This window comes from Lethenteron reissneri, chromosome 5 (genome assembly GCF_015708825.2).
Source record: "Lethenteron reissneri isolate LAM-NWPU_2019-01 chromosome 5, ASM1570882v1, whole genome shotgun sequence".
In the NCBI taxonomy this organism is placed as follows: Eukaryota; Metazoa; Chordata; class Hyperoartia; order Petromyzontiformes; family Petromyzontidae; genus Lethenteron; species Lethenteron reissneri.
The window spans coordinates 7708804-7720861 of NC_083783.1; the positions used below are offsets into that span (position 1 = coordinate 7708804).

The 12058-nt window shown below is 52.9% G+C and overlaps 1 protein-coding gene across 4 annotated transcripts in view; it reads left to right on the top strand.

The window, feature by feature from the left end:
* Positions 1-12058, top strand: part of LOC133352006 (rho guanine nucleotide exchange factor TIAM1-like) — a 150458-nt gene that overhangs the window by 72027 nt on the left and 66373 nt on the right. For 3 of the 4 annotated variants that reach the window (XM_061567711.1, XM_061567702.1, XM_061567691.1), the window contains 2 exons: positions 107-1195; positions 2118-2724. In XM_061567711.1, coding sequence (XP_061423695.1) covers positions 110-1195; positions 2118-2724 — 1693 coding nt within the window. In that variant the 5' untranslated portion in view covers positions 107-109. The remainder of the gene's footprint in view (positions 1-106; positions 1196-2117; positions 2725-12058) is intronic. The other variant, XM_061567718.1, reaches the window with a different exon arrangement.

Genomic DNA, 12058 nt, shown 5'->3' on the forward strand with positions numbered 1-12058 from the left:
TAACAGAGTGCGTCTCCGATGCAATCAGCGCCACTCGCTCTACCCTCCCGCCGTCGCCTTTCTCGCGCCGTTTTCATTCTCTTGCTTCGCGTCTCGCTCCTCGCAGGCGATGGGGAACCAGGAGAGCCAGCAGCAGCACGGCCTGCCCAACGGCCACCGGCCCGGCCCCGCTTCAACCTCGCGCTCCCCGACCAAGTCGCGCGCCCTCTCTCTGCGCGGGCGCAGCAAGGACTACGGCCCCTACGCGCCGCCGGGCCCCGCGGGCTCCGAGTCGCGTCCCGCCGGCGGACGCGCCGCTCGGCCCGGGCGCGCGTCGAGCCGCAAGGCCGCGCCGGCGCCCGTGACCGCGGACGCGAACGCGGAGAGTTGGCGAGGCAGCAGCGCAGCCGACCTGGACTCGGAGCCGAGCACGGTCAACGGCTTCGCCACGGACGAGGGCGGAGCGGGCGGCAGCCGGAGCACGCTCAACTCCGGCAGCGAGCACTCGGGCGAAGCGACGGTGACGACGCTGTCGTCCTCCCGCGGCGCGCTCTTCCGTGCCCATCAGCAGCGCAGCAGCCCCAAGATCCTGTTCCGCAAGGACACCAGGGATCGCAACGGCGTGCGCGTCGAGTTTCACGTCGACACGCCGGGCGAGGAGTCGGCGGCCGCGGCGGGAGCAATGAGCGGCCCGGCCGCCGCCGCTCAGAGACGCGAGAAACGCGAGTTCTACCTCCGGGAGAACGGGCGCGTGCCGGACCTGCTAGTGTCGCGACGCGGCTATCGGCAGCCGCTACGGCCCAGCAGCGGCTGCCCGAAGGAGGGAGCGTCGCAGGGTGGCGGGACGGACGGTTGCGGCTCGCAGGCCGGAGCGTCGTCGCAGGGCGGCGGCCCCGGCAGCCCCGTGTGGAAGCCGCTGGGCCTCCGCAGCGTCCCAGACGTGTCGTCGCGCCGCGTGGCCGCCCCCCCCCGGGAGGCGACGTGCCACCGGGACTTGTCGAAGTCGCTGGGCTTGATAATCGGCCGGGGCGAGGAAGAGAACGACAATCCCGGCGCTGGCGCGGCGAACGGCTACGAGGGCTACGCTTCCCAAACGCTGCCGCGGCTCAAGCCCGGCCGGACCCCTGCTGCTGGGGTCTCCTGGGCCGATTTGGAGATCGGTGACCCCAAGCCAATCGGCTACGTCGGGAGCTTAGACAGGCGGAAAACTAAAAAGGTAAATTTGAACGTGGTGAATTATTTGTAATTACTTTTTTTTTATAACGCGCGTTTTATTACAAATCGTTGCAGGAGAGAATTATTCTATAAATTAGTTTTGTCTGCAACAATGGGGGCTGTGTTCCTGGTGCCCAAGGAGTCTTAACTGTGCCACGTAGCGAATTGGCCACCTGTTGGGCTTATGACCTAATCCAATAAGGCTTGAAAGTGAGAACATATTCGCTGCAATGTTGAGCAGGTAGATTACCGCATGGATAAACCATGCTTGTTAACGAGCTTACACAACGTGAAGATTGACTCACTGTGGCTTTTAAAAGGTAAAGGTGCAGCCCTGCAATTGCTTGGGCACGCCGCCGCTGCTGGAGGCGCCTCCACTCGAGGAAACTATAGAGCCGCCCCTCTCTTAGGGTATTGAGGCCTGCTCTGTCGAGCTGGCCAGACGTCTTGGAAACGGTGGGAGTCCCCACACCTTACCCCACCACACGCGGCCTGCCGTTGGACAAACTGTGGTGAACCTCATTCACACTGCTGGGGTTGTAATTGCCGGCGAAACGTCACAGCACTCGAATTGTAAATGTTGTGGGTTCACTCTCCAACACGCCGGTGTGCTGAACTAGTGACGAATTGGCACGTTTTGTTTACGTGACGAACCTCACTAATTTGTCGTGTCGGGTGGTGGTGGATTTAATGACGCATTTATATTTACGCGATCTAACCAAAAAAAAACTATTATGGATAATATTGGTCGCATAAGCCGACTACGTGTTAAACTGGGGGGGGTGGATGTTAAGAAACATGCACCATTGTTTCAGCTGCCGTGCCGGGAGATCAAACCGGCGGCCTCTCCAGGTCCACTGTGCTGCTCACCATCAAGGAAAGTGTGAATGGCATTTAAGTTGATTTCGTGTCTCATTTACCAGAAGGTCCCCGTCGAGGTGCAAGTGGAAGGCAGCGACGGCGCCGACAGCGGAATCGCTCGCACCACCGACTCGGAGCTGCCCTGCGACCCCTCGCCCCTGCCGCCTGACCTGGGTTGGCCCTGCGACCCAGGATTCCAGCCGCTGACCATCCAGCGCAGCGCCACGTGGTGCCATCCGCAGGACTCCCAGCATGGCTCCGAGTCCCACCGGGCGCCGGACGACGCGGAGCAGACGTCCGTCTACGAGAACTACATGCACGGCTGGCGGTCGGGCGGCGTCGGCGTGACCAGGGCGCCGTTCGCGAGCCTCGCCGACGGCGACGCCATGGCCGGCGGCGGCGGCGCCGGCGGCTCCGGCGTCGGCGGCGGCGTCGGCGGCGGGGGCAGCAGCAGCGCGGACGGAAGCGAGGACCCGCGCGACCCCACGGGGAGCGAGTCGCTGGGCTCGGCAGCCCTGCTGCTGGACAGCACCGCGCGGCTCTCGGCGGCGCAGTTCCAGGTGCGCAAGGCCGGCTGGCTCAGGGCCAAGCACCTGTTCTGCCGCAAGGGCAAGAAAATCGAGCCGGCGCTTCGACGCAAATGGAGGAGATACTGGGTGGCGCTCAGAGGTAACCGCGCGCGCGCGCGACTCGTCGCTCGTCGTTGTGTTTGTTCGCAAGGCCGGTTCCCGACAATATTCTGCGGGCAAGCAGCAGTTGGACCGACTTTGCAATGAATGTCTGGAAGCTTCTTGTCCACCAATGTATAAAGCGCAATTACTTTCACCTCCTCCAAGATATCTGGCCAGTGTGGAAGAGTAGGCCAAATACTCTCTAAAGGAGCTGTCTAGCGATCCCACTGGTGCAGTGGTAGTGAGAGCGACTAATTACAGGGCTGGACTTTTTCCCTTTCCCTCAAACTTTGTATCAGGACCCTGGAGCTTTTAAGTGCCACGTGTCTTTAATGGTAATTTACAACTCTTTCGAAACCCACCGCTGTGCAAGGCCTCTCCATGCCCTGTAGGTCATGGGGGTTGTTCGACCATACTTCACCACGCTGGTCAGTGGGGGTTGGTGAAAGGGAGTGCTCTCACAACCCGTTGAGATACCATTCGTCACTTATGATGGTAGTTTTGTGGCTGTGAATTAAAAAAGATAAATAATTACTAGATATTTTTTCTGTACACAATAAATGCCGCATGTACCTGATGTCTTCTGGGGGGGGGGGGTAACAGACGACCCGGGGAAGTGTGTGGGAGAAACGATTGTCTTACTGACATGGGAGAATCGCGCCGGTAGAACATTTGGTTTTTGTAACATAGGGAGGGGGGAGGAGGGTGGGGGTGGTGACCGTGGATTTACCCAGGGCAGGTCCCAGGGTTCGTGACACGGCGGCGCTCGCCACTGCTCCGACGATCCACCACAAAGTTTTGCGGTGAAGTTCTTGCCGCGTCTCTGTCGCTGCATTTGCGGGGAGGCGTTTAGTATTGGCCACGCCGCAGAATATCACGCAGCAAGTACGAAGACTAAATATAATTCTAGATTTGAAGCTTTCGTGACTGCAAGGATTCATATTATTAGTTTTTTCGGTAAAGTCACGTAGGTAAAAAATAAAAATTAATAAAAGTAAAATAAAAAATGAAATAAAAATCACGACAGCAATCGTGCTGTGACGGTTCCACCTGAAGACGGAAGCTTGTGTTGCCTCCGAAACGTCGTGATTTTTATTTTATTTTACTTTTATTCATTTTCATTTTTTACCTACGTGACTTTACCGAAAAAACCTAAGAATAAGACTAAATATAACCGCGAACGAACACATACAGCAGAGCTATTATTGCGAAACAGGTAATGCAGCAAACGCACCAGAAATTAAACCTAACCGCGGCAAAGCTAAAAGCACGAGAGTGCTTTCAATGCCACTGCGGTATAAATCAGAGTGTGCATTGAAAATATCCCTGGGCAATGTGCCGCTGGCATTACCTACACTTTTTTATTTAATCGGGCATGGTGATTAGGTTTGATCTCTCTGTGCATGACATTAAAAGACACCTGGTCACGTCTGGACATGAGTAACACACACGGTTCTGTGGACCTTTTTGCAGTACCTGCAGCATGCGTTCATCATTCATCCAATCGTTGACCCAGAGTGTGATGTCTGTCTAAATGTAAATTATATTTCTTGGCCGCTGCTTTGGGATTTTAAAATAATAACAAACAATTTGCGTATTGTCTCCGTCATAAAGAGCCCAGCCCCCCTCTCATCAGCAGTTATTACTAAGCTCTTGCTCATTGCTTACAGATGGAAAATACAGTCCCATGACAATCATATGCTGCAGCCTGGGAGCCGGGTGGATATTTATAGATTTATTTTTTGCAATTCCCCAACGTGAACACCAGTGCTAGTACAAATGCGTGTATGTTTTATTATGGGGAGCGGTCGTGTAGCGATTCGTGCACCGCGCTACGAACTCAGCGACATGCGTTCAATTGCCGCTCACGGCCGACACCTGTGAAAGTTTTCTGAACCTGTCCTGGTTTTCCCCTACGTAGACTCGGCCTCAAATGAGTACCTGGTGCGGTGTGTAAACATCGCCACTGTGGAGACTAAGGCGGTAGGGCATGGTGCTGGCCACCCACCCCCTCGTGTGCTGGTGCCAGGCCTTCGTAGGTTTTCTCGAACAGCACTTGTCTCAAAAGTCTGTTAAGCCTATACGGGGGATCTTTGTCTTTGTTCTCGGGTTTGTTGGGCGCGTTTCGCTCCACGTGCCGGGAGCCGCTGCCTCTTTCTGAAAACCTCTCTTGACATTTATTTCTCTGCGCGTGCTGGGGATCTTCTCGGTGCCGAACGGCACGGGGTACATCCTAGAACCAGTGTTTTTCGTAGTAAAAAAAAAACGGTCTCCAGCGATGAACATTTTGTGCGCACCCCTCGTTTTGCACCTCCGGTTAGCGTGGTTGGCCGCATACGGTGTGAAAGAAGTTCAGCGTACAGGCGCACATTTTATTTTACACGCTTTCTCCAACGCACATGTTCAGCCCTCGGAGCCGCCTGCCGGGAGGGGTCGAAGGTATTTGCGTTGTGGCCCCCCCCCCCCCCCCCCGGTCAGGGTGCGGCGGCGGCAGTCGCCGGCGCGGGCGGGCGGGCGGGGGGAGGTGCGCGCGGTGTGCGTGTGTGGGCGCCGCCGCGTTTGAAATCGCTGCGGGCGAGCATGCGTGCTCGTGTGGGTGTGGGGGAAGTGTCGGCATTGTCCACGCTCCTTTGTGTGCGCCACCGCACCCGTCCCCTTGTAGTCCCGCCGAGTTCCTGCAAGCCCCGGCAAGCGGCAGGGATGCGCCCGGAGCTCGTGTAGCCGCGGAATTGATTTATTTTCGTGGACAGAGCGTAGCCTGGAACCATTGCATTATTTCCTTCTGTCTCTCTCCCACTCTCTCGCCATCTCTCCTCGGCCAAGCCGTCACCCGCAGCCCGTGCCCCAGATATTACGCTTCCGTGACCACGATTGTGAAGAGCAACGTGTGTGCGCGCACCGTGTTCGGCTTGCGATCCCGTCAAGTCGCAGACGCGAGTCTGTGTGCGCTCACTCGCGCGCAAAACAACGATCGCCCTGTAGCCGCGCGTGCGCTGTTGGGGCGAGCACTGCTAGCGAGCGCCTGGTTAAGTAAGGCTGGCGCGCGGTGCATGAGGGAGTTGTGAGCCAGGCACCACCCCCCACCAGCCACTGTTGCTGCACCAGTGCTGTTGTTTACTCACCGTGCCAGGTATTTATTTAAGGCCGAGTCGACCTATGGGAGGCCCAGCACAGTTTCAGACACCCTGTGCCTTTGGTGCTGTTCGTTCCAAGGAATACAACTCAGATTGCAGCAGGGGAACCACGTGATGTTAAGCATTGCACCACCGCTCCCATGCACCTCCGATTAGAACGGTTGGCTACGTACGGTGCGAAAGAAGTTCAGCATGCATACATATAGACCAATACCAATGTCCGCCATTCGCAACTAAGTGACGGTGACGTCACCACGGCGCCGGTGGCAGGCCAGGTGCACGAATTGACACGTACATATGCACACGCAAAGGCAAAGGTCCCCCATATATAGCCTACATTGAATGAGGGCAAGTGCTGTTCACGAGCATGCGTACGATAGCCAGGGCGGTGCGTGAGGGGGAGGTGTGGCGAGGACCACGCCTGGCCACTCTACTCTCCCCCCCAGTGCTGTTGTTTGCACACCGCAGCAGGTACTTATTTATGGCTGAGTCAACCTAGGGTAGGCTGAGAACCGGTTCACACAACACCCGCACACTAATGTTAGCCAGAGCGGGGAATTGACTGAAACTATGTCGTTAGGCTTGTAACACAGCGTCGCAACCACTGCACCGTAGCTCCAACAACAACAACAAGTGGCTGCGACGTCACCACGGCACTTGTGCCGGGGCTGAGTGTCGAACGCCCGCTGGCAGGAGGTCACGGGACAGACCCATGTGCCATGGGTTGACCGACTGAGATGACTGGCCGATGCACAACCTGTGCCCCTGCTTTGCCAACTTTTGCTGTGTTTTAGCCGCCCGGCGGTCCGCTCGTTGTTGTGAGCGTCGCTCCTCTTCCCTCCGTTTTTGTTGCTGGAGGGCGACTGCCTCCACCTGCCCAGTAGCAGCAGCGTCCTTCACGAGCCTCCTCCACAGAGGTTGATCTTGACACCGCTGGTACCAGTCATCGACAAGTCCACTCAGCTCCACGTCCCCCTGTACCACATCACTCCATCTCTTCTCTAGTCCGTGCCGCGCCCGTTTAGCCCCCTCGATCCGGCCGAACTAAAGCTGTTTTGGCATGCAGTAACTGGGCATGCGGGCTACATGACCCAGCCAACGCAGCCTTGCTTGCCGGAGGAGCCCACCGATGGGACTTTGTCCCTCCCATAGCTCCCCACGCACCCACACCCACACCCCGCAAAAGCACGCATTTCCTCTGTGTGTCATCCAAGTCGGGTACACTTTGCTGCCAATTAGCGTGCCCCACCCCTCGTTCTGCGGCGGTCGGGTCTTTGCTCATTAATTAGGAAAATGCAACGACATTTTGCAACGCGCTTAGCGATTTAGCAATTTGGCATGTTTTAAGGTCGGGGTGTTCTAATGTCTATAGCGCACGCAGGTAGAGCTGCTCCCACGGCGATCTGGCAAGTTCACGGAAGACGGCGTTCGAAGTATCAATTAATTCAGGTTTCCCGTTTTTGTTGTTGCGTGCGCTTGCGCAGCCCTTTTTGTCAACCCACCACTTGACGAAGGCCTCCGCACGGCATGCAAATGATTAGGTCTGATTGACTATACTTCACCATGCGGGTTGGTGAAGTTGAGGAGCATTAACGTGGGAGCATAGAAGTAAGGTACAACAACGCAGCTTGCCGCGCTGCCCGACATTGTATCACAGCATCGCAGCAGCTTCAATCACTTTCCAAGCTTGTCCCTGCTTAGCTTCCCGCATCTCATGCAATTGGTTGGGTTCTGGGTGGTTTGGGTGATATCAGTTAGATTTATTCACCCAATATTACTTTGGAGTTAAAAAAGATTTCTTTCATTTTTTTTTAACTCGCGTTCTAATTTTTGACGCTCGTTGGCTCGTGCCCTTCGTGCGATATTGTACTGGCCTCCAGCCTGCTTTTAATGCCTGTCCTCTGATCAATATCTTAAGATGTGACCGCTGGCAGAGAGGAATACAGATCAGCACAGGCTTTCTCAAAAGTCACCTCCAGCTTATGTTTAATTCGTATTCAAAAGCGCCTTGAGCCTGGGCCTTTCCTGCTCATTGATCACCGATTTAGTTTTTTGTTTGTTAATAAAAATAACTTTACTATCCTGCATACCAGGCAAGGATGTTATCTCCCTCGCCTGGTATGCAGGAGCCTGCGTATTTGGGGTTTGCGTGTTCTCTCTCCGCACCCCCCCCCCCCCCCCCCCCCCCGTGGTTGCATGGATTTTGCTCTGGGTTCCTCCGGTTTTGCCGCCCTACATTTAGAAACGACATCCGTTTAGATTATTTGACCGCTACTATGAATTCCCACATGTGACGAGCCACTTGTGAAGAGCTATCATGGGTGGCCAGGTCACCGGGCTTTACCTGATGAATAAAACAACTGCCGGTTTATCTGCAGATTTGAAATGAAAGCAGTAAAATCAATATTAGTAATAACTGACCCTGGTGTGGGGTAATATAGTGAACTCCTAACTTTCTGAGGTAAAGGACGACAGTGGGGTAGCCTGCATATTATCTAAAACATGTATAATGCCAAATATACACACCACTCCTTTTCATAAAAATGTGTTTTCGTGACTGCAGGGATCCATACTCTTTGGTTCTTTCGGTAAAGTCACGTAGATGAAAAATTTAATAAATAAATAATATCTAAATGAAATCATGACGTTTCGGAGGCAACACAAGCTTACGTCATCAGGTGGAACAGCCACAGTGATTTTGCTGTGGCTGTTCCACCTGATGACGGAAGCTTGTGTAGCCTCCGAAACGTCGTGATTTAATTTAGTTACTTTCATTTTATTATTTTTATTTTTCATCTACGTGACTTTACCGAAAGAACCAAAGAGTAACTAGCTAGGTTGTTTATTAATGATAAAGAATACCATTTTACGGCCTTTTGTCAAGCCATTGCGAGTCGGAAGCTTACCGATTGCTTGTCAGTCTTGGGGATTGTTTTTACTCTACTTCACCAAGCTGTTTGGTAGGGAGCGGAAGTGCAGCGGTTGGCACGCTGCGCTATTGAGTTGATTCCTGCTCACGGCCAACACCAGCGACGATTATCTAGACCAGTCCTGGGCCTCTCCTAGGGCGACTCGGCCTCGAACGAATACCTGGTGCGATGTTTCAACGTCATCACTGGGAGACAAAGGCGGCCGGGCGGACATGATGCTGGCCCACCCCTCTCCTCGTGTGCTGTGCCGGCCCTTCATAGGTGCTCCTACTTGCTCACAGCAATGGCCCCTACAGTCTGTTCAGGCGACACAGGGGATGCTTGAAACTTGACCTTGGAAGTTTGTCAGTGCAGGTTGTTGCTGGGTGGTCCCAGGACCGGTTCAAGATATCTCTCGCCACCAGTGTTGGCAATGGCCGGGCATCAAACTTCACCCAGATTTTCTATTCATGTTAATTATTTAAGGTTTTTGGCAAAAATTCCCACTTATCGGAATGTCTCCAGAGCCCCGTAATGACTGTGCCGGGTACTGTCCAGACAATGTAATGTCTGAGCGAAGTCCGTGTCTGATGCCAGGTCACGGTTTTCACCGCTGAGTGCTGTTTAGCTTACCGTTATCGGCCGCGCGCTCAGCGCCGTGGTTGAAACTGTTGCCTTTTGGCCAGACGTAAGTGATTAATCACCCTGACCTTTGTAGCGTCTCTCTGCAGGGAAATAAACAGCACCAAGGCCTCACTGTGTGCGAGTCCATGTATTTGCATATACTACAGCTCCCCCCCCGTCCTTACGCACACGATTCGTATGCGAGTATCGTGAGCTTGGGAATCGATTGATTCGAGGCATTGTTACACACCTAGCAGAAGGCATGCTGCGGTGTCTTCCCAGTGAGCTGTACGCGCGATTCCTGGGTCATGCACAGCAAAGTCAACGTGAATGATCCGGGACTCCCCCCAGTAGACTTGGCCCTAAAATGAGCTTCCAGCATGCGGCGCACACACTGCACGAGCTCGTGGTGCTCATGACGGACCTAATGAAGACTCCCAACACCTGGGCATTAGGAGGATTAAACAAATACAGTATAAATGTGGCCAAGGGAGAATTTACATTTGGAGGAATAATGGGCCTTAGCAGTAAGGGGCAACAAAGACTACAGCAGTGCGGTTAGTCGAGCCGAAAAATTTGCGGGCCAACTCTCTCTCTCTCTCTCTCGAGGGGGGGGGGTTATGTGACTTTTATAACAGCTGGCAATACAAACTTTTGGGGACATGGAATTACATAATTACAGATACTCTGGAGTGTCTTGCTTAAGATGAACGCCATGATGCTGAGAGTGGGTCACTTGGCACTGGTGTTCGGCATGGCCGGGAACCGAACACAAGTTGCTAGGTTCAGGGGCACGGTGACCCACACTCTCCGCTCCACTAATTTCTTCCGTGAGGAATTGTTAATGAGGAATGCGGCGCTTCGATGCGTGTCTGTAAGCCACTGTTAGCACAGTTTCTTTACCGTTTTATTTCACAGCAGCGGCAATGTTCTGTTGACACTGCATCATGTTTGCTTCCCTCAAAACCATTTGGCTCTGTTTGTTTTAGTCCAAAGGCGTGGCGCCCAACCGTTCGTGAAGACCAATCCTGGAGGTTAACTCCTCTGTGTCCTTACAGCAACACAGACAGGATTAATAATAAAATCAATAATGCAATGTGGCAAGAAGGCCTCACTGTGTCTTTAGGCCTTCTTTTACAGGCGGGACTTTTGGATCAATTCCAGAACAGACTCGGTAATTACTCTTTTCCAATTCGCGATTAGCCTGTGTGTTTTATAAGAAAAAAAAAGATGTAACTGATATGTTTAAGTCGTTCTATTGCATGTGGTTTTAATGTATATTTAGTTATTTACTTATTTTCAGAGTAAATGTTTACTGATAATTGGTTCTTTACCCTTCTATCTGGCAACAAAACTGACACCTTTTTACAAGGAGTCATGTTTGCATAGACCGCAATACCTGCAGTCATAATACAAACAAAAGAACATAACTCTGATAATGTGCACTGTCCTTGAAGTTGATTGGTCCACACCCGAGACAGCTTTCCTTAGAGCCTAGTCTCATATGGGTTGGACCAGATGACGCCAAAAGGCGCCTTTTGGCGTCATCTGGTCCAACCCATATGAGACTAGGCTCTAAGGAAAGCTGTCTCGGGTGTGGACCAATCAACTTCAAGGACAGTGCACATTATCAGAGTTATGTTCTTTTGTTTGTATTATGACTGCAGGTATTGCGGTCTATGCAAACATGACTCCTTGTAAAAAGGTGTCAGTTTTGTTGCCAGATAGAAGGGTAAAGAACCAATTATCATATTTTTACTGGAAAATGAGGTTCCCATAGTGTAAATGTTTACTGTTGTGGTTATTAGATCTGTGTGCATTTGGTTCACATTCCAAACCATTTTGCATTCACTGGATTTAATGGCACATGGAGCACTGTAAAATTGTTAAATGATCGTGATGGTTGGGATGTTTGGCCTATTCCACAATGAGAAGATCCTTGCTTTGTGTGAGAAGAAAAAGTGAACTACCTCACAAAGAAATCCACACATACAATGGGATAGCAGCCAAAAAGTCTGCACAGATGTATCTACGTTAAACTTCTTTCGCACCGTACGTAGCCAACCGTGCTAACCGGTCTTGCTAATGTATTAATATCCTGCACTTAAATCTCGTGGCCACCTCGCAGTCCCGGTAGATTCTTGAGTTTCATAAATCTCTGCGTGATGCACCGATGCTTTTTTCAAAGCCCGTGCCACCACGCCTGGTTGGTTTGTGCATGCCACCAGACTGCGTTACTGATGTGCTGAATAAAGAGGTTTCGCCGAACCAACTTGTGGCAAACCTGCAGTGGAAAGCAGACCAGACGGGGCAACGTAAACACCTACGTGCACATACAAAAACAAAGATCCTCCGGATAGCCTGTAACAGACTGCGGGAGACAAGTGCTGTTAGCGAACACCTCTGAAGGCCAGCGCCACGCCCGGCTGCCTTTGTTGTCTCACCAGCGGCGATGTTTTACACACCGTACCGGGTACTCATTTGAGGCTGAGTCAACCTCGGGGAGGTCCAGGACCGGTTCATATAATCGTCACTGGCGTTAGCCTTGAGCGTGAATCGAACTCGGGTGACTGGCTTCGTAGCGCAGCGCGCTAACCGCAACGCTACGGCGCAAATGCGCACACGCACTTTCGCACACACGGTCTTCTCAAAGAAATGTCTGATG